At 33.6% G+C, this 27,284-nt stretch overlaps 2 protein-coding genes across 3 annotated transcripts; one reads left to right on the top strand and one right to left on the bottom strand.

Moving 5' to 3' along the window:
• Positions 1-4,894: 4,894 nt before the first annotated feature.
• LOC128546036 (uncharacterized) lies at positions 4,895-20,747 on the bottom strand. Of its 2 annotated transcripts, XM_053547859.1 has the most exons (4): positions 20,492-20,747; positions 14,749-15,015; positions 14,562-14,598; positions 4,895-5,566 (listed from the first exon to the last, which is right to left on the bottom strand). In XM_053547859.1, the coding sequence occupies exons 1-4, from the start codon at positions 20,492-20,494 to the stop codon at positions 4,950-4,952; spliced, it is 924 nt and encodes a 307-aa protein (XP_053403834.1). In that variant the 5' UTR covers positions 20,495-20,747; the 3' UTR covers positions 4,895-4,949. The 2 variants fall into 2 exon arrangements, with proteins under 2 accessions (XP_053403834.1, XP_053403833.1); XM_053547858.1 differs by lacking the exon at positions 20,492-20,747 and having other exon boundaries at positions 14,749-16,259.
• On the top strand, positions 20,010-22,572 carry LOC123554634 (uncharacterized). The gene is made up of 4 exons (XM_053547861.1): positions 20,010-20,648; positions 21,579-21,836; positions 22,074-22,110; positions 22,454-22,572. Exons 2-4 carry the CDS (start codon positions 21,591-21,593, stop codon positions 22,570-22,572), a joined length of 402 nt encoding a protein of 133 aa, XP_053403836.1. The 5' UTR covers positions 20,010-20,648; positions 21,579-21,590.
• Positions 22,573-27,284: the final 4,712 nt, after the last annotated feature.

The raw sequence follows: 27,284 nt of genomic DNA, 5'->3' as shown, positions 1-27,284 counted from the left end.
CGATATCAAATTGTGTGTTCGAGTCCTAAGTCTGACCGGATATTTGTTCCCGTAATTTTATTCGCAAACTTACCTATTATTTGATTAAACGTATAGTGATATTTATGGTTCATTTATTAATAGTTATCATATTTCATAGCTGTAAAAAGAAGATAAAAAATGGTACTATTAATGTAATGAACTTTAAAAAATGCATGTGCTAAAAAGAAGTTTATTGCGGACATGCTTGTACGAGTTTGAGCAGGAAGAAATCACGTGGTTCATTAGCAGGGATTACATTTTTTTCTGAGTTCTATTGCCAGTTTGAAAGTTTGTAATTGATGACATCTTTGCGTGATCATCTGAATTTTGTTGGAATCTTGTTTTTCTAGCAGAAAGTTCTCAAGATGAGCTATTGCGATCACCCTGTGTTCTTCGTCAATATCTTTAGAATTTTTGTCTCTGTAAAATTGAGGGCAAGTTTAAAATTGGGTTATCTGCTGTCTTAATCTAGGTCACAAGGACATCTCATAGAAAAACGTTTTTTATTTCATTTCGGAGGACACTTTTTCTACTTGATCGTCATAAGTCCTTTAAAGAATATTTGTCTCTATTAAATTTGTGTCAAGTTGAAAAGTGGGGTGCCTCAAGTAAAAAACTATATCACTAGATTAAGTCATAGAAAATCTTGTTAACACTGTAGAGGCCACACTTTATTCTTGATCTTCATGATACATGGTCAGAATATTTGCCTGTTTGAAATGTAGGAAAACTTTGTAACTTTGACTCTTGGGTTAAAAATGACTTGGTTAATGGTTTGCCTGAGCCCGATTTACATAAAATATGGTAAGAAGTTTATTATTTTGAAATTTACATTAAATGATATCACAGAAATGCTTCTTTGGTGATCATATACCACATTTTGTTCAGTTATTCAACTTTATCATAAGGATAAAAAATTGTTTGTTTCCGGTAACATGCTAAACAAATTAGGGTAGGTAGGTCGGTAATTTTTCTTTGGGGTGGGAGGGGGTGGGACTTTCGGAAATAAGTTTTGTGTCAAAAAAAAAATACAAATGATGCTTTAGAGCATTAGTAAGTTGATTTCTTACATCACTGACCATGTTTAAAAGATAAACAGTGCAGTTTTGCAGTTTTTTTTGTTATAAAGGTGAGAAAAAATTCTCCAAGGCCATAAAACATTTAGGGTCAGGCCAAAAATTAAGATTAGGTAGGGATACTGGAAATAAACAATTTGTTAGGCCTAATTATGGCTGCCAGAGGGTTACAGGCCATCAGAGCTAAAAAAAGAAAAAATCTTAATCCAAACAACTTCTTTGGCGGTTCTTCATCGAATTTGGTCTGTAGCATATTTGTAATGTCCTCACCAAAGATTGTTCCAATAGGGGCACTTTACCCCTTTTAAGGGCTGCTAGTAGAGCTTAAAATGTGGTTAAATGACTTCTTCACATGAATCACTTGATAGATCTTCATCAAACTTGGTTTTTAGAATCAGTATAAAGACCTCTCCCAAGTTGTTTTAAAAGAGGGCGTATGGCCACTTTTGGGCCACTATAGTTTTAGGATGGAAAACTTTTTAAAGGGCCTTTTCTCAAGCGTTGCTGTTATGCAGTCCAACAATAATAGGATCTCTGCCCATTTTTTAACTTTGAGAAAAATTGGTATTTAAAACCTTTGCATGTAAGAAAGTGATGAGTTGGAACAGCCTTAAGTAGTCGATAGCTGCTCTTGTTAGTGTTTTATTATTGAAAAATGTGTTTGATATTGTTCACCTTTTCTTTTACTTATCACTTTGATGATACCGGATAATGTAAGTAACTCGATTATTTCAAAAATTCACAGAAATAAAGGCCCTTTAAACTAAACCTGTTTTGACTGCATCTGTTAGTCTTCAACGTATATAAAAAAAATCAAATGGACCAGTTTCTATAGATGGATAGATCATTACAGCGTTTACTTGTATGATAAACTGGGTAAACACGCTGGCTACCAATTTTGTATAGATCGACAGTATATTTGAGCAACAAGGAAGTATTTAAGGAAGTTAAATTTAACACGTTTTTACGAAAACTGCGTTTTTAAAAAAACATTGCACCTTGGAATGTCAGTAGTGTATAAACAAATACTGTTCTCAGCAGAATGGAACTTAAATCCTAGTGATAGAGTTGTGATAACATGTAAGTACTAAGATCTAGTTTTGGCTAATTAACGATCGATAGAGCTTGGGGTGTCACAAGGTGAAAATGTGCATTTTTGACTATTTCAGGGGCCATAACTGTAGAAATAGGGCGCAGACCCATATTAAAATTAGTAGGTGCGCAAGTTCATATCATGATTAAGACTCATGCAAGGTTTCATGAATCTATATCAAATACTTTTTGAGCTAGGCGTGTCACAAGGTGAAAATGTGCATTTTTGACTATTTCAGGGGCCGTAACTCTAAAAATAGGGGTGGGGGGGGGGGGGGGGACGGAGCCAGATGAAAAATAGTAGTTAGCACAAGTTCATATCATGACAAAGACTCATGCAAGGTTTCATCAATTTATATCAAATACATTCTGAGCTAGGTGTGTCACAAGGTGAAAATGTGCACTTTTGACTATTTCAGGGACCATACCTCTAAAAATAAGGGACGGAGCCAGACGAAAAATAGAAGGTGCGCAAGTTCATATCATGATTAAGACTCATGCAAGATTTCATCAATTTATATCAAATACTTTTTGAGCTAGGCGTGTCACAAGGTGAAAATGAGCATTTTGACTGTTTCAGGGGCCATAACTCTAAAAATAAGGGGCAGAGTCAAATGAAAAATAGGAGGTGCGCAAGTTCATATCATGATAAAGACTCATGCAAGGTTTCAACAATTTATATCGAATACTTTTTGAGCTAGGTGCATCACGAATTTTGGACGGTCGGACGGACAAGAGCAAATCTATATGCCCCCACCACTCATGTGGAGCACAATGATACATACAAAATGTATAAACAACTGGGTCATGATGACCATATATCGCTCACCAGACTTGACCTGGCCTACTGACCTAATTTTTTACCTCACATGACCCAGTTTCGAAATACATATACATGTATATCTAGAGATCATTAAGGCAAACATTCTGACCAAGATTCATAAAGATTGGGTCACAAATGTGGCCTCTTGAGATTTTCACAAGCTTTTCTCAGGCTTTCAAGCACTATTTGGCAAAAAATGAGGGCTATATTTGTAGAAAATAAGGGCTATTTTTGCCAAAAATAAGGGTTATTTAAGGACTAAATGCCCATGGGCAACATGTCAAGCCTGCTTTCCTTTGATCTGACCAGGTGACCTAGTTTTTGACCTTACACAACCCAGTTTCAAACTTGACCTAGAAATCATCAAGATAAACATTCTGATTAAGTTTCATAAAGACTGAGTAACACCTATTGACTCTAGAATGTTCACAAGCTTTTTCTTTGATCTGGCCTACTGACCTAGTTTTTGATCCACCATAACCTAGAAATCATCAAGACAAAGTTTACATTCTGACTAGGTTTCATAAATATTGGGAACTATGGCCTCTAGAGTTTTTTCCTTTGATCTGGCCTACTGACCTAGTTTTTGATCCAACATGACCCAGACTCGCACTTGACTTAAGAGATCAACAAGACAAACATTCTGACCGAGTTTCATAATGATTGAGTCACAACTGTGGCCTCTAGAGTGTTCACAAGCTTTTCCTTAGATTTGACCTATAGATTATCAAGACAAACATTCTGACTAACTCTGATGAGTTTCAAACTTAAATTGTGTTCTCGAAAGTGTTGACAAAATTTTCCTTTGATCTGGCCTAGTGACCTAGTTTTTAAACCACCATGGCCCAGTTTCAAACTTGACATAGAAATCATCAAGAAAAACATTCTGACCAAGTTTATAAATATTGAGTCACAACTGTGGCCTCAAGAGTGTTCACAAGCTTTTCCTTTGATCTGGCATACTGACCTAGTTTTTGACCCCACATGACCCAGTTTCTAATCTGACTTAGATATCAAATTTAACATTCTGACCAAGATTTGGGTCACGACTGTGGCCTCTAGAGCGTTCACAAGGCAAATATTGATGGACGATGGACGACGACCAACAATGACCAGTCACAAAAGCTCACCTTGAGCACTTTGTGCTCTGCTGAGCTAAAAATGAAATTAATTTAATACCAGGTTTACTGGAATGATAATTCATCTATATAGTAAATGTCATATCCAATCTTACAAAACGTGACATAATTGCATTATGAATAATTTCACAGCTGATACTGCTGGGATGTCACATTTTCTAAAATACATGTACTATTGATCATGTCTAAGATTTTTATAACTATAACAATTATTTGGATAGCTTTATTTTGTATATAAACAGCAAAAAATACTGGAACAAAAACTTACAATTCTTTAATTTTCTGCACTTGCACATTAACATCTATCACTACCAGGATTTCTTGAAATTTCCTGAGGTCAGAGGAAGATGTAAATTTTTTAACAAGAGGGCCATGATGACCCTAGGTGGGTCACCTGACATTCACATCTGGATCTGAATTTTGGAATAAAGAACAATGCTGTGAGATTATTTTTAAAATCTGACCAGCAGTTTGGGTGGAGATTTTCAAAGTTTTCCATATAGCGAAAACTAGCCCAAATCTCCATCATCCATTTTTTTATGAAAAAGAATGGTTTGAAGGTATTTAGAAGAGCGTCACCAAAGGAACATTTCACATTCCTTTAATGTTATTGTCTCGGCAAAAATGTGTCACAGACAGGCTTGTTTCTGTATCTCTTCCTGTACTGCCGTATGGGATAAAATTACAAAACATTATTCTTGTTCACAGTACATACACTCTTCTTCTGTGTAGACCTGTTGTTTATTAAACTTTGAGACAAACGCATTTCAGCCTCAGTAGTATACGAAATAAAAGTCGTTATATGTCAATTGGAGCACTGATTGTATCCAGCCAAATAAACTGCAGCCGTGTACATGTTTCTAGCTTATCGTAATCTGTAACATCTTTTTTGTTCTTCTCACCATAAACATTTCTAAACCTTAATTTCGACTCGTAAACTGCAATGCGTTCTTTTGCAAATTCAAAAAATTTTGCTAATGGTGCTTTGAGAATCATCTCTGTTGGACCAGAACAAAGGAATTTGTAGTGTAACGCAAACCACACTGCGATCACTGCTTCAAAGTCTATAACATCTTTAGGTATCTTGCAAGTAAATGAAAAATCTCTTGACTCCAGTAAAATGTCATTTTCAGCATCATAGAAAAATATTTTAAAGCGTTTATTTGATGCTGCAATGAATGGGGTTAAGAAATGTTGCCTTGCTGGACACCTCTGTTTTTGCAGAAAAGAAAATGTTATTGTCTGTGCTAATGCCTGGTCTCTGGCGTCTATGCTATCGAAACATTTAACTTTCTCTTCAGCAGAAGTCCTCTCAGCTGAACTTAAATCCTCGTCTTCTTCTGGAAATACCTGTATGCCTATATCATTATTTTCAAGAAGCATATCAACTTGTCCATGCCAGGCACTCCTGCATCCTGAAATATAAACCAGAGTCTGGACAGTTTAAGCACACATTTAACCAGATGCCCATGGGCAACATGTCGAGCCCGCCAGCTGTCAAAAGGACTAAGAGTTGCACATGACACCCTGTCTCACTGAGACAAACATTTATGCCAAATGAAAAATGATTGCAAAATGCAAAAAGTTACAGTTTAAGTTATTTGTAGTAACAAGAAAGGGAAAAGGTAAATTTTACCAATTAAACAAGACACAGACTCTTTTAAATGTGGGAGCCTTACTGAAGGGATAACGCATTTTCTTTTTGTGTTATATTATCTGCAGAATCCGGAGGGTTTGGTTGTAACCCGAGCCCTTTCAGGGGAGGATACCAACATATCGAGGGATTTTGTTATGACAAGAAATGAACATGTGCTAACGCTATTCTACCACAAAACAGGTAAAACCTGATAAATGAATATATTGTCACTCCGATGTCCGAGTTGACATCATTTCCTTATGAATGATCTGTTTTGGGGTTGTAATACGTTTACGCTTAGCCATGGAACACGCATATATAAAAAGGTTTTATAACAGAACATAAGTGCAAGAGTCTCTCTGTTAAAACATGGTTTCCCTCCTGTTAAAAAACACCCCGAAAAGTAACAAGTACAGCAGTTTTATATTTCATACTAGAATGGCATCTTAAACCAGATCTTGAACAAAATTGATCACAGTTTCAAACTTGATGCGAATGGTATGTCAACATATTTCTTATTATTCAAAATTTACCAAATCTATCAAGAAACCATTCTGTTAAGAGACCACTTTTGGCAGCCTCTTGGGTGGCCTCTTTATATGACGCTGACTGTAATTTTCATGATAAATATTAAACCATAGAGAAAGACTGAACTCTTGCACTAAGATCATCTGGAACTAAGTTAAAAGTAAAGCATGATCAGTACATCCTTATAACAGAAATCCACATCAAAATAACCTAAATGAATGTTGAAAACAAAGCAATGAATTCTTAGGTGAAATTACTCGGCTAACCAGAGCTGTCTGTAAGACAATGATCCACTCTTCGGTAATCTGACGGTAAAATGTATTCATGAAATATGCACATCGCCTTAATGAGGTGATTATTTGAGCCAAGTTTGATGAAAATCCTTCAAGAGGTTTAGGAGATACAGAGCTCAAACCTTTGACCTTGATTTGTGACTTTGACCTTGAGCTGACAAGGCTGACTCATGAGTTCTTGATGAGGTGATCATTTGACCCAAGTTTCATGAAAATCCTTCAAGCGGTTTAGGAGATTCAGAGTGGACAAAAAATGGAAGGCTCAAGCCTTAGACCCTAAGTTGTGACCTTGACCTTGATGCTGCATGGCTGACTTATGAGTTCTGCACATCGTCTTGATGAGGTAATCACTTGACCCAAATTTCATAGGTATCCTCCTTGGGGATTAGAAGATACAGAGTGGACACAAAATGGAAGGCTGAAACCTCTGACCCCGAGTTGTGACCTTGACCTTGAGCCAACATGGCTGACTCATAAGTTCTGCACATCATCTTGATGAGGTAATCATTTGACCCAAATTTTATAAAATTCCTTCAAGGGGTTTAGGAGAAAAAGAGTGGATATGAAATGGAAGGCAAAAACCTTTGACCTTGAGTTGTGACCTTGACTTTGATCAGGCATGGCTGACTCATGAGTACTGCTCATTGTCTTGATGAGGTGATTATTTGACCCAAGTTTCATGAAAATCCTTCAAGGGGTTTTGGAGATAAGAGTGGACAAAAAAATTCTGTACCAGTACAAACCTGGTGTTCTCCGCAAGTAACTGCCAACTTCCCCACATGAATCAGAGGTGGAGGACTAATGATTTCACAATATCGTTTATCAAATAGTCACGGAGAACATACGCCCCGCCCGAGGATCGAACTCGCGACCCCGAATCTGTAGACCAACGCTCTTACCTACTGAGCTAAGTGACTCATGTCATTATATTATGTTGTTCTAAAGATATATCCCGAAAGAGAAAATTGCCAAAAAACAATTATATACGAAAGGGGCATAATTCTTTAAAAAAAAAATTATTAGAGTTATGGGGGTTGTAACCACAGATTCAGATGATGATTATAAAGAAATATCTTAAATTTCAAGTCATTATCTTTTAAAGTACTAAAGATATGTCTATAAACAAAGCTTTCGAAAAAAATTACCATTAAAAGTTTTCGACGTATAACAACTTGGCGACCTTGAACTTGGGTATAAAGGGCCAAGCCCCTGCACATACTTTCTTTGTATGCTGGACAAGTTGCCATATGACCTATAATTGTGTCGGTGCGACGTTAAACCCAACAAAAATAAAATAAATGTTTATATGAAGTTACAGTAAGATTATAAGCAATAGTAACAAAGATATGACAGAAAAAGAAAGTTTGCCGAAAAACTTTACCCATAAAAATAACCTTAGTATAACACCTTGGTTGGCCCATTATATGTACAGTCAAGGTCACCCAGCCCCTGCACATATTTTGTTTGCATGCTGAACAAAAATTCTGATCCAAATATGCAGAACTACCTTAACTCATTACATTGACACAGTAACTGTTAAAGCGTCATATGGCGGTAACCCTTTGTGTATTATTTCATCAAAGTTTTTTTAAGCCAGTGGACGGCTTTTTCACATGAAGAGTTCTATGCACAAGTGAGGCTTTGAACCCAAATTTGTGAGCGGCAAGTGAATTGAAGCCAGCAACCGTAACCTCTCAGCCATGGAGGCCCCTCATAATAAGCTACATGAATTTGAAAATCCTTAAAAGGGCATTATTTTTAATACAGATAAACCCAACTCACAAACTAGACAAACAGGAAGCATGTGTTTTGACAGGTATAGGTAAATTGATTCCTTCTTAAGCCCAAATGTCCTAAAATTATTTTCTATGACCTATGTTTAAACATAAACAATCTAAACAGACTAAACAGCTCAAAGTCTGTCTGTTAACTTTTTTTTAACCTTTTTCAGGCTAAATTTCTAAAATGGATTGGTCTATCATTCAATTTGGGTAGTACTATTTATTACTTGAAGTAATGTTCACTGAAAATTTACTGACTGAGTAGCAAACAGTGCAGACCATGATCAGCCTGCACGTCCTTGGTTTTCACTGTTCTTAAAGGCAAAACCAATTACGGCAAGCAGGCTATAGGTTAATATGTTCAACTTCCTTACCAATAGAGGTTAAATTAATATTTCCGGTGAAAACAGTACTGTACATATTCTGAATGATAGACAAATTTGATAATAAGCTGAAGTAGCGCAAGGGTTCATGTTGCTTCCAACAATTCCAGAAATAAAGTATAGAACGTATTTAATATTGTTTGCTTACTGTTACCATTTTAAACACCAAAGGCTCAAAGTGAGCTTTTGTGATTGTTTGGTGTCCGTCGTGTGTCCCGCCACAATTTCTAAACACAGTCTTCTTCAGAACTGCTGTCCTCATTTATACAAAACTTCACAGAGGCCCCTTTCAACATTGCCAAAAGATTTAAAATACAAGTTTCTGTCCATGTATAACTTGTGCTTCAGTTACATCACGCCGACCATCTTTTTTAAAGATATTTCTTGGTTCTCTCTTTTTTTAAGGGTTTTGGTGTGTGGACTAAAACCGTATTTCCTACAAGTAATACAAGTAACTTCTACTATTGTCTAGAGTTTTAAGTTATTTTCAATAAAAGATGTTAAAACGTTATTAATTGCTCTTCTCGAAAATGCATTTCGGTTTATCATTTTAAAATATATGTGACATATTACAGGTCGAAGTGCATAATATTTGTGTTAGATAGGTTTGTATTCCAATATATATTTTATCCTCTTTAAGTGACTGGTGTTTGTTACCGCCTCGACATCCTATAGGTAGAGCGTCCGCTTCGAGAGTGGGAGGTCGTGGGTTCGATCCCCGGTCGCGTCATACCAAACACGTGAAAAATGGTACCAGTAGCTCCCTTGCTTGGCGCTTAGCATTAAAAGGGAAACTGGCCTCTTCTCTCACACCCTCGTTGCGATGGATTCCATCAGGAATGAGGTGTCGAGAGTGATTAATATAAGTTGTAGATCTTCCATCAAAATCGGCCTAAAATAAATTATGTATAAGCTATATATAAATATAATTGTTTTAGTATACGCTTGTTGAATGGCTTAAGTGTTGTTTACGCCGGAGCAAGGGTAGCATGAGAGATGCTGCACATTTCAGAACAGATTCAGTAAAATTGAGTCTTAGGTTGCATTCTATGCTGCTAAAGGATTTTTTTACAGATTTTACTAACTATCACAACCGCAATCTTTAAATGCCGTGTGGCGGCCTAAAAAATCTCCCCGTACTTGGATTAAGTCTTTTTATATTTTCTGGTCCTTTGGATCATGGAGTCAATTCAATAGAAATTTATGTGTAATAGAGTTCCGCTTATGCCAGTGCTAGAGGGCGTCAGGGGTGTTGCACATTTCATTACCTCTCATGAACAGACTCAATCAAACCGAGTCTACTATTATTCGTTTTTGGTTGCATTCTATGGTTCTAAAGAATCTTTTTATTTTTATTTTTTTTTAACTGTTACAACAGCAATCTTTAAGTGCTGTGTGGCGGCTGTAAAAAGTCTTCCCGTACTTGATTTCAGTGTTATTATATTTTCGGGTCCTATGGGATCGTGGTGTCAATTCAATAATATTTAATTCCGTTTAAGCCGGTCTTTTTTAGTTGCATTCTATGCTTTTAAGGATCTTTTTACAGATTTTATTGTTTGCCAATACTAAACACAATTGTTCGTGGTCCTAAGGTTAATAGATTTGACTATTGGTCGACAAGCCGTTAAATAAGTATTTTATAACATGACCTAAGGAATAAATTACAAAGTCTTTTTCTCTTACTTAAGCCCATCAAGCATATGTTGAACTATAGACCGTTCGCTAGCCCAAACTATAGACCGACGATTTATATTAGGAGTCAAGTAATAATAAAAGTTACATTTTGATAGTACAAACAAGACCTTCAACTTTAAAATTGTTTATATAGGTTCAGGATTGTAAACCTTCGCCACGATATCGGTTACACGGTTCATTTTACACCCCATTATCTAAAAGCGGAAGTTATTTAGTTTACTGACACATAAAACGTAGTTTATAATTGTATCTAAATATGGTAGTCATATCTGCTTGCGTAATTTACAATATCTCAAGGTGTTTATGAGTTTTCATTGAAACAAGACCTTCAACTTTAAAATTGTTTATATAGGTTCAGGATTGTAAACCTTTGCCACGATATCGGTTACACGGTTCATTTTACACCCCATTATCTAAAAGCGGAAGTTATTTAGTTTACTGACACATAAAACGTAGTTTATAATTGTATCTAAATATGGTAGTCATATCTGCTTGCGTAATTTACAATATCTCAAGGTGTTTATGAGTTTTCATTGATATTAAGTCTATTTAATAAGACTTAGAATAAAATTAACGTAACATTTTGAAATGTTTTAGGGTGACTTACTGCTAATGTGTGTAACTATGTTAATACTTAATACTGACAGAGATCTTATCACTAGCAGTAAGTAAGTGAAAAAGTACAACAAAATCATTTGATACTTATAGCTTTGATGAAAAGTATTCTGGTAAATACGAGGTGCCCAGTTACAATGTTCATTGTATGCATATTTCCTTAGAATGTTGCACCGCCATCAGATATAGTATTCTTACAGCAGTTCTTTAAAACTTCATTGTTTATTTTTAATGCACTTTTATACTTTACTTTTTCACGAGCTGTCAGAAATCCATAGTTTGTTGATATATTATCACTATTATCTACACATACATTATTCATGATTTTAACGTACTTTCACTAAGTTGTACATACAGACAACGAATAAATGCAACAGACCAAATACAGCTAATGATTTACTGTTTTTTATTCGATATTGTCAACAACGAAACATTACCAGAGAAAGAGTCTACACGGATGGTGTATATTTGATAAAAACACATGTTAACATAAAACATAAGATGTGAATATATCAAAACGAATATATAAAATAAGAATCCATGACACTGAAATTAAGAATCTAAGACGCCTGACCAAAAAAAAAAGTTAAAAAAAAGAGAAAAAAAAAGAAAGAAAGCAAAAACAAACAAACAAACAAGCAAACAAACAAACAAACAACAACAAACCCCTCCCCTCCCCCCACCAAAAAAAAATCCTCTAGTAAAACTCTAGTTATTAGGTTAAACAGCATTTATCATTGCTTACTCAACATGTATTACGTGATAAGACTTTTAGACATTTTCTGTTTTAATGCTGAATACAAATATTTACATAAAACTTTAGTAGAACGAAAACGGTGGTATTTGAAAACAGTGTTAGTTTTCAAAATATATTGTTTAGCTTTAACTTTATTATCACACACAAAAAAAACCCAACTGTTTGTTGGGGGCTTTTTAAATTGTCAATTGCAGACAGTCTGTAACATACAATTGCTAGTATGACTCAGTTGGTCGTCGGATTCGATACGTACAGAGGGGTGTATAAAGTAGATGTAGTCCTTACAAAACGATAACATATTCGATAAACTCTACTGTATTTATACACAAATCTAAGATTTAGCGTTAACGGAATCTTTTATAGAGGCATTTTCAAATGTAAGGAAGGTAATGAACGGTCAATTGGCGATCATAATAAAGATTTCTACAACAAGACCTTTCAGTACGACTTCCTAATGCAGTACCTTATTCGAAAAGTGTTTCATTACTACGACTGACGTTAAGAATGTCAAACTGATAACAATAGAAACAACCATAACTGCCAGTAAGTATGTCAACATTAACACATATAAATTGAATGGCATATTAAATCAGAACATCTTGATATAGTATTAGTTTTTGTTTCAGCAGAAATGTTTTCTTTTTTGAAAGGCTTTTACATTGAGAAACATCTAACTCAAATTCAACCACAATCCACAACGCATGCATTCATAGCAAAGTCATATAAGATTTATTTGCCGTCATGTTCAAACAAAAAATCTAATAGATTATAAAGGTAGTGAATCATTAGGAAGAAATATGAAAATATATTTACAACTTTAAAACGTTATTATGAAAATAAAAACAGGTGGCAAAATAAGGTGTTGAGTTCAATACATCCTTTAAATCTACGCGATAGAATAAAAACTGGATATAGTCACTTTCACTTCATAACACTTTTTGCCGATCATATTTTGATACTGATTCTTGTAACTAACTTCAAGACAAGCAGTAGCATCAAACACCAGTACTGACATGAGCGATATATCTTTATACACGGAGTATGCTAAAAAAATTGTTAGTACGGTCAGACATAACTTGCTCAGGATGTGATGTCGCAACATAAAGCCGGTCTCCTTCCACCAGCTCGAAGACGGCCCCAACAAAACTCGAAATTTCAGATCTTGATTCTGTCATATCACACCGCGACTTTGTGTTTTCCAAAAGTGTTGTTTCTGTTCCCTTTCGTGATATCAGATGGATGTAATGTTTCATGGTATTGTCGGTTTCAGTCGTTGTGTAGTCAAGTTTCATTTTGATTTGCGAGAAGACGTAATAAAAGCCTTTCTGTTCAACATTAATTGTACCATTATCTGGTAGATGAGTTAGTCCTGACAATGTGTATAACGGTGAAAGTGAATTCCAGATTAATTTGAAGTTCGTTCCAACTTGAACTGTAAAATAATCCTTGTAAAAATAAATTGTCCCTTACGCAGAATAGAATTTCGACATTATGATATCTGAAAAATTCTAAATGCCATATATTTGTACTTTAAATGTCGATAATATAGATAGAAGAGTTACATTGTTAAACTAAAATGAAATAAAACCATTTTACGATTATTAATCTGAAACTGTAATACTAGTATACCAGGTTTCCTGTCTGTAGCTAATCCTGCAAGTTTTGCGGCTGGTTGTTTCCCTTTAGATACATGACAGTTGTAATCCGTCAGATTAAGCGCAGTTATTTCTGTAGATTTAAAATATTGTATTACACCACTTTGATTTTTGCATTGAAATATAATTTTGTCCAAATATGTCTGTCTCTGTATTTCTGTTATTCATCCTTAGAGTAGTGGAGTTTACGTTTAACAAATGAAATAACTGACTGACATGAATAAGACGAATTCGAATGAAAATTTACAGAAAGAAAATCTTGCTATGTCAGAAACAATGCTCTTGTAGACAATTTCTAATTCATCATATCATGACAAATATTTGCTGTTACAAATGTTTATCAGCCACATAAAACTGTTCTAAATTTGTAATTGTGCTATCAATTTGATTTGATTAACCGTTCCCGATGTCAACTCCCGCTTTGTTTAATTATGTATTTTATTAGTTTGAAGTCTAAAATATATAACAACCGAGTTGATGAGTTTCTTGCAATATGAGTTTAGTGCTGAAAATAGTTTCTTTTAGTTATTTTAAGAAAATAATTTGGTAAAAATACAATTATTTCATTGGTGTTTTGGTGCTCAGACGTTGCCTCTTTCCAAACTGCCTTCTTCTGATGAATGTCACATCCCTACCAATGGCTTAATAGTCAATAATGATATATTGTTCACGAACCACCTGAAATAACTTTACATTTAGACCGATATCCAGTCATGCCTGATTAGTCATTCACATTGATAAAAAATCTGCATTGAAAATTAGTTGATGAGATGCATTGCATTGCATATTGCGAATTGTACCTTTTAGGGCAAAACACTTTAAACAAATTAGTACCTTAGATATGTATGATGCTTAAGATACTTCTCTGTGCAACATGTTAGTACGTACCTAAAACGTGTGTGTGTTTATTCATATTTACATACACTATAAGCAATGCAACGCTTTCCACACATCAACAATATATTTGTTTTTAAACTAGGCAAGTTTTATGCCTTTTTGTTTGTTTTAAATTGAGTTCACTCTATCAAAATTTACATAAGTTTTGATTGAAACCATTATGCACATACCTGGATTTGTATCGCTTTTATATCTAATGGGAGCGACCTGAAATTGAACGATTTTCAAATATCAAAGAACCTTGTGCATATTTACGCACACCAAAATTGTAAAATTTAATATGTAACAAGGAAGAGAAAAACGAGTTAAAAGAAGTTAGGTCAAATTGGTATAAAAATACATAGGAAGAGCGTTTACCTTTGAGACCAGTTTATCTAGCACAATGCTGAAATCTCCACAGCACACCGTGACGTTCTCCTTTTCCTTGTGTGCCTCTTTCAGACCATCCGGACACCTCTCTGTTTCTTCCTTGGAACCAAATTTGTCACCTGGAAAACATAGTTGTTGTTGTTTTGGAGCCAGAGGTTCATTCCTTGCAATTCTCCAGTGTGAAACCAATGTTACAAGAATGACAAGTTCCCCCACGGCTGTACAGACTAATATAACAACACAAGTTCTGGAGCTCTGTGACCATTTAATAAAAAGAAGCATTAATGTGACTGGATCTATCTATCTAATTCTTGTTTTAATAATTTACTGAATTAAGGCAAAGGCTAAGGAAAAATTGTAATGAAGTTTTATTTTTACACAACCATAATTGGCCTTGAAATTTGAATTATAATGAATAAGCCAAACTTCATGTCTGTTCCTTAAATAGTGTACATTTAGCGGACAAACAAGGTGAAACAAAATTTTAAACAAATCAAGCGTATTCGAGAAAAATATAATGAATCTATGCTAAACAGAGATATAACGAAGCGGGCGCCTGTTAAGTAAAAAGCAATGCTTGTCTGTCTGTCTGTCTGTCTGTCTGATGGATTTAAGTTTGCAGGAACACAGTGAAGAGAAAGCAATTTCACAAGAAAGATTTAAAATTGATCTTTACCATATTTATAACAAGTAAAACTACTGTGAGTAAATTTTAGCAATCCTTAAATATGCCAACCAACTGATGTATTTAACGAATTTACTTAATAGTTACCCCATAACCTGTTAACCTAAACCAATTTGAAAATCTCTGCCTGCAAACTGGACGGTTATACTTAAAATTTAAAGTAAAATATAAGGATCTCTTGTTAAAAATAGCAAATGTCTTAGAAAAAGACATAATATTATCAACGCAGATCTGTTGTCAGTGCTTCATACAATGGATGTTCGGAAAATTATGATACTAGTCTAATAACTGGTCGGAATAATGTGCAAGAAACATCATTAGGAATATATCTTTTCAACATTTAAAATGACACGCTGCAGGTATGCGTTGTGCAAACTTATTGAGAAAAGGCTAGTATTGTCGAGTGCACTGGTCTTTTTTGCCACTATACAGCTGAAAACAACATGTGAATAAAGTATTGCCAGTCAATACCAAGTCCCCTACTGGAAGGTGACCGTAGTTATTTCAACTGCAATATAACCTGATACTCTGATATCTGTCAATGATTTATATACAATATTGAGCTATATGATACAATATATTATAGCACACAATGTTTGGATAAGGATAATACACAACAATCTACAGATATTGGTTGCTTACAACATCTATAAATAAAAGTAGCACTTAAAGAACATTTTAGTTTTGAATTGGTTGGAAACTAAGAAAATACAATGTAATGAAATACTTCATCATATATTAAAGGGAAGTAATTCTGAAAGAAATACACCAACAAGTCTTTCGTAATTGGGTTCATATGACAAATAAGCTTGGTATTCTGAAAGTTATTTCGATAGCTTTGAGACTAATGAAATGATATATCTTTTCAACATTTAAAATTTACCCCATGGTTAGAAAGTGTTGCATAGCCGATGGAACTTATGGATCTGATATCCTTACTTTTTTGATATCCAGGCACTCCTGCTGTCGCTTTCATCCTGCGCTTTGATTTCGTCATATTTTGTGGAAATGGTCTGAAATTTATAAATTGCAAAATATAGAATAATCTTAAATCGACGAATATGTCAATTGTACTTGGTTTGAAATTTATATGTTCTTCGATTTACTTCTGGTAAACCACATTAACTTACTTTGACCTATATCGTACTGGTAATCAGGTATGACAAAAATGTTAAAAAAACCTTAACCTACCTTAATTGAATAGATAAGTCAGCTAAATTTAGCCATATAATTGCGCTTTTAAATCTATTGATTACTCCGATATCTTGATAAAACAGAGTTAAACCTGTACAATGCAATGTAGGATTGTATTAGTCACCGCTTTACGTTTTTTTCAAAGTACATTTAATGCCAAATTTAGTGGAAAAAACTTTCATTCTAAATGTTGACGAGTAGCTTTAATGACATTAAATACTTTTTATTCTTTGCCTTCAACAAAAATGGAAACCTGCTATGTGTAGCAATTCAATGATTCACATTTTGAACATTTAAACCATTTATTTGTAACTGTAAGTATATGTCCTCGTCATAGCAATGTGTCCCTTATTTTTTTCGCTTACCCCTGTATGACTAAGAGGTACATTTCAAACAAGATAGTATTTCGTATATGTGTATTCCGCATTCTGTACATACAGTGAGCAGCTTTTACCATTTTTCATAAGTTGTCAGTTTTACTTTTAGCCTTGACATTAACCGTTATTTCAAAAACTGCCTGTATTGTATGCAAATTTATTATTATCGGTATAAAATGTGAAGTAGAATGATCATCTTGTGACTGGTCAACTATAAAAAACAAATCTCTCAAATAATAAATCTAAGCGTTAGAAAATCCATTAAACGCAGTTCTTTTAATAATATATATATAGATGTGACGTCAAACCCGACGAGAACAAAAAAAGACAGCACAACTAATATTAAGCTCCTCCTCCTGTATGTCGGTTTATATATGGCAAGTACAGCTGCATAAAACAGAAAAGTTAAAACCTATTTAACTGTAAGTATTAATCATTCAAATATAGTGTCTCTGAGTCTAAAGTTCGTTTATGTCGCTTACCATATGTGTTTATGTAACAATTTTAAAACTTGCAGGAATATAAATTCGGATAAAAATATTTATAAATACCTTATTTATTTAAACATCACTTGGTGCCCGTATTTTGGTTAATATTGCTGCGTTTCAATAGACTGTAGAAGAATAAGTATTAGACATGTAGTATTTCTTCAAACTAGTCATGTTTGATGTTTGTTACAGTATTGTTGATATTTCCTGATAATTCAAAGATAATCATTTCAGAACATTGCTTATATATAGATATTCTCCGATGACAGTAGAATGTTAGACTTTATTGAAAATTACAAAAGCGGCAGCCACACAAACTTATAAAGTTAGTTAAATCCATAAAAGGCTTAAAAGTTACGCGGAAGTTTTGGAGTACATGCAAATAAATATGATTATAAATACCAATATAGAAAGGTTAAAGAGAAAATATTCTATAATGAGAATCTATCGTATCTGTTTTGACGTTAGTATATTTATTATTATATATTATTCAGTTAATTTTAAAACGCTACGTTCGTTTTGACATTGGTAGTGTCCGTCTCAATTTAGCAAACAGTTTAGGTGAACAAAACGCATCATTTAGATTATTACTATGTTCTCTTCAAATGTGTGTCTTTTATTAGACACATGGCTATTCCATTTGATGAAACACCAAGTCAACCTGTTGACCATAACGTTATTAGTTTTGCACAAACTCAAGAAATTATTGGAGCTATTCTACAACTAAGAAATGGTAAGTCGTTGTGTTTATTTGTTAATATTATATTGATGGAAACTATGACTTCAAAAAAGCCCTTTGTACCTTAACACTTGAATAATTTCTTTTCGCCTCAGTTAGAATATAAAACAGTTATATTGTTTAGTTTCGACAGTGTGTGTAATATGAAATTCAGTACATTTAATGCATGGTTTACAATTTTGATATTTAAAAAGCATAAAATGTGTGGAGATAATTTTAACGTGTAAGTCTATTTTTACGTTTAAGTGGTATCTGAATGGCAAATATAACATTGAGAATTGAATATCAAAAAATCAAACGAAAACAACTAACATGATGATGAGGACTTTATTTTCTGTTGATAGAATTTAAACAATTACGTGGTTGTTTAATTTTATTCTAGTATACTACATCATGTTACCCCTTCCCTCAAATAAAAAGATAGCTTCATGTAGTTGTCTATATCTTTCTTTGTTTTTAAGAGTTTTATATTCTAATTCATCAGTTTGACGAAACGAACCATGGTATGCGAGAAAAATTGTATTCAGAAGGTTTTTAGAACCTGCTTGACGCGAATCGATTTCAGTGCAGACTGCATAACATTGCTTAAAATATAGCATTGATTTGGCTTTAAAATTAAACAAAAATCGCATTTGATGATTTGTTTTTCTGTATAATAACTATTTTTTTGTTCAGTTTTTGATTTAATGTATCAATAACAAGTTTTTCATTGTAAGACACTGCCTAGAATCAAGAGTTCATGCATAAAGTCAAACCTGTATTAAGCATCCAGCCGAGGGAGCAACACAATCTGGCTGCTTATTAACAAGAAGAAATTAATACAAACTGTCAATTTGAAAGTTTATTTACAGGCTGTTTAGAAGTGTCCGCTAAGGCAGGTTCAACTGTATACAGTTAGGATTTTTCTTCATACCATAAACGCAAAAACAAGCATAGATAAAAAAATTATATATGAAATTTAAAATTTCATGACTAAGCACGAAATATATTGTAAATATGTAATTACTTTTTTTCAATGAATATTAAACCTCGACACATAAATAGACAGGAGGACCGGTATTTTTAAATCGGTCAAACAAAACATCAAGCAAACGACCCTAACGTCCTTTGCTGAATTTCCTTCAGACACAATGCTGCTTCGAAAAAAAAATGTTTTAATGAAATTCTACCATGTAGAACCATATCTGTATCAAACGTACATAACTACCTTAAACTAATAAATATTGAATTATATTTAAACGATATTCTTGTTTACAGTTACTCTACTCATCCTTATCCTACTGATATACCTTCTACTTCTTATCACTGGGTGCATTGTGTGATCAGTCGTTTATGGTAGAGGATTTCGATAAAAGCTAGGTATATCAATCAAGTTATAACACGAGACAAGGAAGCGGAACAATACAATTTAAAGCAGATTCGGTTTGATTTTAGCGGAAGAATATTTTACTCATTTGAACGTACATTCTTTACGGTTTTTATCTACTTGAATTTAAATGCTACATTCTCCGTGGCCGAGTGGTTAAGGTCGCTGACTTCAAATCACTTGCCCCTCATCGATGTGGGTTCGAGCCTCACTCGGGGCGTTGAATTCTTCATGTGAGGAAGCCATCCAGCTGGCTTACGGAAGGTCGGTGGTTCTACCCAGGTGCCCGCTCGTGATGAAATAATGCATGGAGGGGCACCTGGGGTCTTCCTCCACCATTAAAGCTGGAAAGTCGCCATATGACCTATTATGTCTATATAAAAAAAACCAAAAAAAAACAAAAAAAAATAAAACATTCTTTTTATATAAAGAGGTTTGATTACAGGACAATTTTAATATTATAATGAATAAAATTATTTGCTAGAGTTTGTTACATGGCTACTTGAAATATACTGCCAAAACATTTAACCTGATCTGCAAAATGTTCCATTTTATTTTGAAAAGAAACACAGGATAAAAACTTTATTTTCGTGACTGTTGGCAATATCAGATGCTGTAAGCAATGTTTTCTATTTCAACAGATGATGAATGTAAAAAAGATAGATCTGATCATCATGATATGTGTATATACATGTATGTTTGTCTACCGAAATCGAATGAACTATGATATTCTAGTTCAATACCAAGAGCAACCGTGTCACAAGTGTGAGATATTTGTCACTGCTAATGAAACAGGTTGTGCAATACCAGTGAAAACAACAAAAGAGAATTCAGCGGTTGCATTTGACAGCTTACTATCAAAGGTATTCATCTAGTACATACCATGTTTTATCAACTACTTTCAACGAAGATCATGTTAATTAAACTTGGGTTTGTCGTCAATCTATGGAAGCGTCCTGGTGCCAGCAGTGAGATTTGTAGTGAGTCCTACGTTTGGCGTATTAAATCTTGCATGCACGATTGACTTCCTACCTCCAACGTAAGTCATAATAACTCCTAAGTAGGACGTTACTAACTCATTAATGTGTATGAAATATATTAAACAGTTTGCTTAAATGATAAACATACCCAACCACAACACGCATACTTCCTTTTATCCGAAATGCAATTACTTTAAACCTATTTTAACCTGATAGGGAAAGACAAAAAGCAGAGCCTTGAAAATATAAACAACAAAATCCTTCTTGTGTACAAAAATGCATAGCCTTGCAAATATGCCGCGTGACTGTTTATTTTTAACCACACTGATCATTAATTTTATAGGGAGATAACGTTACATTTGTCGTTAGTTTACACTTACTGAACCTGACTCTTTTGCAACAATTAGTTTTGAGGTATGTTCGTTTCGTTTGTTTCTTAAGGAGGGGATGGAGTGGAAGAAGCATTCTAGACATGCTTCTTGTACAACTAATTGAACAAAATGTTACAGTATTTCATGTTTAGAAGAAAACATTAATACGGGACACAGCGCATAGAGCAACGTGTAGAAACGAAACAAAATGATCCCCGGGATATCATTTTTATCAAGCATGGGTTTGAGTCCCTCATTCGTCGATTTTTCCTGTCATTTTAAGCAATCACATAAAGTTTTCTTGCTTAAATTAGTGACACAGAGAATACGTTATGTAAACATTGAGAAATCGAGATCTGTTATCTTTCAAAGTTAGTAGTCACACTACTGAATGTTATACCTAGCTAAAAACAAAGACACGATTGGTAATATATTTTTTTACTTTCCGTTACTTTTATCCTATTGTAGTCAACACATTGCCTTCTATGAATGACATTTGCTATATAAGTTTACATACTTTCCGAACATAATAAACATAAACAGACATATACAGAGATGTTTTTAGGTATTACTTTTTCACGTCAAGTTTTTTACGTCATCTTAATCTTTCTTCTGCAGGCTCGTCATTGGATGTTAGCGTTTTCAGGTGGCTTAACATTTTCCGAGATGATACCACTACATTTGCTGCCTGTGTACTTGTGTGTACTTAGTACGGACTCAGCTGAAGTGATCTTCTGTTATTTTGTGGATGAGCTCAGATATGCCAGTAGAAATCCAAATTTACTAAAGCAGCTTATAGCGAAAAATGACAAAAACACGAAACGAAAACAGTACTGTGGTATCGCTAGTGATGTATTACACAAAATAGTTGCAAAGGTTTGTGAATATTTCTATTTAATCTTCCGTCTAATTTCTATTACAAACAGATATTCAAACAAAATCTTATGAGAAATAAAGCAAAAATATGACAAATATATACAAGATAAATAGTATATTGTATCATGTGTGATTTGTACGGTGTACATAACGAACAGTATTTAAGCTACTACAGTTCTTGCTGTTTTGATAATAAATCCATTTTACTAATTATTACATGATTTTATTATATTTCAGATGACATCTGAAAAATACAACTGCGATGCTGACCTAGGTACTTGTCTTTAAATTGTTAGTTTTTTGTTATACTTACATAATACAGTTTTAAACTTTATATGCTTATTTAGACATTTTCTCCTCATTACATTTTGGTGTTTGTATCAGATGCTTTTTTTTTCGCTGGATATACATGTATTGTGTCTCATTACGGGTTTGTTGTAAACGAGAAATCATGTGACAATATGTGCCAAAACTATCAAAACAGTACGTTTGTCGTCATGTATTTTCTTTATCTCTTGCTATCGATAACGGAATGTCACATGTTCCTATACAAATTTAACATGTTGTCTCAATAACATTCAGAATAAAAAAAAACTTATTTCTGTTTACAATTTCAGAATATCCTTCATTTAGTCCTGCAGACTTTAACTGCAAGACTTCTAAAAGAAAAGAAACTCAACTGCAGCTTAAAAAATGGGTTCACATGTTAAGCCCGCTAAATTCTAATTTATTCTAAAATTATTAAACCTTTCATTAGCAATATTAAGAAAGATAAAAATTAATTGTCATCCGAAATTCAAGATATAGCTCCATCAATAGCAAGACACCTTTGTTTCGTAAACCAGCACATTGAGACCAATCGCAGAACATGTTTTATAACCGTTTTCATTTTGGTATTAAACAAACGGAGAAAAAATAAATGTTTATATACAAGATTTTACCCTGTTTTGTGAATAGAATGTTGTTTTATATGTAATAAATGTATACAAACACCTAAATGTTTGTGCTTGGGCTATTTATTTCACCAAAACTTTCCTGCAAATTCAAGACTACCATGTTATACACAGTCTTATAAACATTTTGATATAACGTTTATTACAACGAACATAGGTTTTATGCAGCATATTTAAGCTTTCCCATATATCTTCAACGAATCTAATTTCTTTTCATCCCTTTTCTTTGTTAAATGTTCAGTGTCCTTATATTTGTAAAATATAAAGATTTTAATGATGTTCTTCATATCGTTTAGCATGTTATTTGCAGTTTTCTTATTTTTCTTTTGAAAACAAAAGCAAATAGAAATGAATAACGTTGATCGATAATATTATGGTCTCGGTTTATGATTTTATTTATTAAACTGAAACACTATATTTTATTTGTTAGGAGTATTGCTTTACTTGCAATTTGTTTTTGTTGTACATTTTACTTTGTTTTGGTAACAGGGAAGCCAACAAAAATATTTTGGAAAACAAAAATGAATTCAGTGGGCGGACTAAGGTATCTGAAAAAGGAAGAGAATATTTACATACAGAAATCTGGTTGGTACAACAAATCCACACAGCTAATTACAAGAAGGGAAAATGAAACTACCCATAGTGATGACCAAACAGTGAAACATCTGGAATATATCATCTCAGCTAATGAAGGGATAGAACACATTTTGCTTGAAAATGCAGCATCAGCATGCGAGATGACTGTCCAGCAGTCAGAGCAGTCAATCAATATAGGTGCAGTTTTTGAACTTAAAGCAACGGCTCGAATCTACGTTGCAACTTCCCATCCAAATCATATCGTCTCCGGCCGTGAAAGAGATCATTTAAGCATATATAAGTTATAATGTCTACGCTGTATCTACACCGCGCCGAACTTTACAGGCAATATCGCTCATATTAGAAATGAAACATTTTGTGTTTTTATTTAAAATTGTTACTTTTCCGTCCAGCAAATCTGGGAAAAGTTTATTCACTATATATAATTTTTAATATTTCTGTTGAGTGTTTGCATATCATATATTTTAGTCAATTGTTTTTATATTTTTCTCTTGTACTTATTACATTCTAACAGACTACAAGTGGACGTTGCTACATGGAACAATACCCGTTTTTGCAACAGAAATGTCCATACTGTCACATATTAGAAGATGAATTTCATTTTGTTCTTGAATGCCCAGCTTATAAAAACATAAGAAGCAAATAGATGCAGTCGTTTTAAAGAATTAGACCAAATATGCTAAAGATGCAGCTTTTGTTTATGTCAACTAATACAATAATTCCTAAGGGACTAAGCAAGTCACCCAGCTTTTGACCTAAGAAAGAGACTCATTTAGTTATATGTTGTTGTTTTTTAAGGATATTGTTTTACAGACAGACACTAGTTGGATAACAAAGTTGCCGTCGACATATGCGCGATTGTTGTTTATATAAACGGCATATATGGTAGGTCCTTCCCTAAGCGTTTCTAATGGTAAATATTTAATATCTTTGGTTTGAACATTACATATATATCTTTGTAAAAGTCAGTCATGATATTATTTGTGATACCATTTTTATTGACGTAACACATTTTGAAATTTTGAGATAGTATAGGCTATTATATACTTTTCGTGCTTTAACAACAGCGGAGGCCAAAAGGCTATATTTAAGTTCGTACCCAAGAGTTGACAGCTTTAACGCCGACTTTTGTTGATGTTAACGCAGGAAATAAGTGTACTGTTAGTATTCTTGAATTTTCATATTTTGAAGTTAAAATGTTTCTCCTGTGGAAATAGGACTATACTCGAATTGGAATAATAAATCTTGTATGAACAAAGACAGACAACTCGTATAGCAATATGTCACAGTTACTGTATTATAGCTAATTATTATGATTAATGTATATGACAATGGATCTTGGATTTTGAACTGCTTCATATGTTTTGTGCAAGTATATCAAAGAGATAGAGAATAATAGGTTAGTGCCGTAGATGAGAAAGTTTATCTGGCGAGGCGGAGGAGGTTATCGGGTGAGCCGAAAGCGAACCTGATAACGTCCGGAGCCGAGCCAGATAAACTTTCTCCATCTTAGGCACTAACCTATTATTCTATTTATCTTGTCATTACTTCATTTTCCGATATTTGGCAATTTATTTTACAAAAATAAGTGTGCGACAATGATGACGTCATATTCGTAATGACGTCACTTATATAATAACGTAATCACCGACAAAATGGCAATAATTTCTTCGTTTTTGAATAAAAACTCATTATTTGACCACTCATTTTCTTAGTTCGGACATATTTCGGATATATTTCCAACACAATGGTGATGGTTTCAATGCAAAATTTCTTATGACAACAGTATCGATCATAAGGTCACATGATCAACTGACCGTATATCACTGGTCACATGTCAACTGACGGTATATCAAAAAAGATATACGGCACCCTGATATCGGGTCAAAAATACTGCAAGTGACAGGATAAAAAAACCTATCTTTGTCAACAGTCTTTATGCCATATAATTCCTCTTTTATAATTGTGTACCAGTATTTTGGAAGAAGTCCGAAACACGCGTTTGAAACAACCATGATTATTAGCAAAACAGATAAGTTTTAACTGGTATCATGGTATTAAAAAGATGATTTATTCAACCTAACTGGTGTAAAAGTAAAAAAAATATACCCATTATAAAAATCAATATCAAAAAGCAACTTGGCAATAATACTTACTTTTAAAGGTAAGCATCAATCATAACTGTTAAATGAGGGTCGTTCGTAAATGTTGGGTTTTCATTTTTAATAAGATTTCTTAGTGTTTTTATTTTGCATTTTCTTATATTTCGTTTCTAATTTTCGTTTGATATTCTTCAAATATTTCTTTTTTTTAATGTGTATGTTTTAGCATCTCTACTACATCAGAGCAATAACCTTTTTAAGAATTCTTCAAATTGATTTCGGTCCATCTCGATGTGTCGGTATTTCAGTAGGAGTTTTGTTTGAAAACAACAAAAACGACCGAAAAATTCTAATTTAGTGGGTCATTTTGTTGAACTTGCTTTTTGTGCAAAACGTTGACTGACCTGAAAACCAGATCAGCCATCACAATTAGCCCAAAGAGATTCACCTCATGTGCCACCATGGAAGATATCATACGCATACAAATCTGTTTGAATTTTCTAACGTTGTAACGAACAACATTTGTGAAAAAAAAAAACATGGCGGTCGATATGTCGTGGTTATCAAAAAGAAGCAAATTGTCTTGACTTCGTGTAAACACTTTTTTTTCATCAAGTATATCTGATAGATTTATACTTTTTTGTATACACTGATATCTTATTTTTTCATATTATTTTTTATTCTTTATTTTGTTATGTTACAAATTATGTTGTAAATATGACTGCCTTTGGAAGATAATAAAACTGGTCTTTATCTACAGTTGGTCTTTATTCACATATCATAATTCAGTTAAATGTATAAATCGGAAGTTAAAATGGCTTTAGTGTCTGAATGTGCATTCAAATCGTTTGTACATGCGTACTTTCTGCATGTTTTAGCAAGCACTTTCACGAATAAGTGATCATATGCTTAATATGTTTGCATTTTGGCACTGCTAGTCTTTTTATGCCAATCGATATATGGAAGTGGTAAGAAACCGTTTCAAACGATTGACAGAAATTAAAAATAATGACTCTAAAATAGTACTTGGCAGTTACCAAATTGCATTTAGATACATTAACATCCTCTGCTATTTGTTGATGTTTGAATAAACAGTAAACTGCGTTTATAGTGAACCCCTCGGGATCCTATAAGGGACACTAAATGAATAATCGTTTTTTAGTTGATTTGTTTCAGTTTTTTTTTGTAAAAGTGTAGTGACTAATTACCAACATATAAGTTTGCAAAAGTATACTTCGTTACACATAACTTCATTGATACAGTCAATCTCCTATGCAGTGTAAGAGGCATCAGCCACCACATTGTAACAGAATTGATTTCTTCGTTTAATTTCAAGTTTTTCGTTTTTACAATTTTGAATGAGTAATTACAAGGAAAACTAGGCTAATATAGGTAAACACAAAACATATAATAAATACATATGACTTTTCCCAAAATCAACCCAACTGAAAATGAAATTCAGAAAAAAAGACAATATAAGTTTATATGTTAAGTAGTTAAGGTCGCTCACTTTGAATCACTAACCGTTCACCTCTGAGGGTTCGAAATCTAGTTTGAGGTTCAGAATTCCTTCATGTGAGGAAGATATCCAGTTGGCCTACGGAAGGTCTCCGGTTCTATCCAGATGCCTGCACTTGTTTTGAATAATGCCCGGAGAGTCATCTGTGGTCTTCCTCCACCATGGAAAGCTAAAAAGTCGCCATATAAACATATTTTATATCAACGTGATCTTCAACACAACAAACACATTTTACATCCTACAAGACACAATTTAGCCTAGCATGTCTTTGAATGTT

Source organism: Mercenaria mercenaria, chromosome 7, assembly GCF_021730395.1.
Source record: "Mercenaria mercenaria strain notata chromosome 7, MADL_Memer_1, whole genome shotgun sequence".
Taxonomy (NCBI): domain Eukaryota; kingdom Metazoa; phylum Mollusca; class Bivalvia; order Venerida; family Veneridae; genus Mercenaria; species Mercenaria mercenaria.
Note: the sequence above shows the minus strand (reverse complement) of the source record. Positions and strands in the feature narration are given on the sequence as shown.

What these genes read in the sequence shown, in the direction of transcription:
- LOC123554634 (XM_053547861.1), top strand. Translation starts at nt 21,591, where the DNA reads ATGTTAGCGTTTTCAGGTGGCTTAACATTTTCCGAGATGATACCACTA. An exon ending in TACACAAAATAGTTGCAAAG is followed by an intron (nt 21,837 to 22,073) that starts GTTTGTGAATAT and finishes ATTATATTTCAG; the next exon opens with ATGACATCTGAAAAATACAA. An exon ending in CAACTGCGATGCTGACCTAG is followed by an intron (nt 22,111 to 22,453) that starts GTACTTGTCTTT and finishes TTACAATTTCAG; the next exon opens with AATATCCTTCATTTAGTCCT.
- LOC128546036 (XM_053547858.1), bottom strand. Translation starts at nt 15,042, where the DNA reads ATGCTTCTTTTTATTAAATGGTCACAGAGCTCCAGAACTTGTGTTGTT. An exon ending in TAGATAAACTGGTCTCAAAG is followed by an intron (nt 14,599 to 14,748) that starts GTAAACGCTCTT and finishes GTTCAATTTCAG; the next exon opens with GTCGCTCCCATTAGATATAA. An exon ending in TAAAAGCGATACAAATCCAG is followed by an intron (nt 5,567 to 14,561) that starts GTATGTGCATAA and finishes TTTATATTTCAG; the next exon opens with GATGCAGGAGTGCCTGGCAT.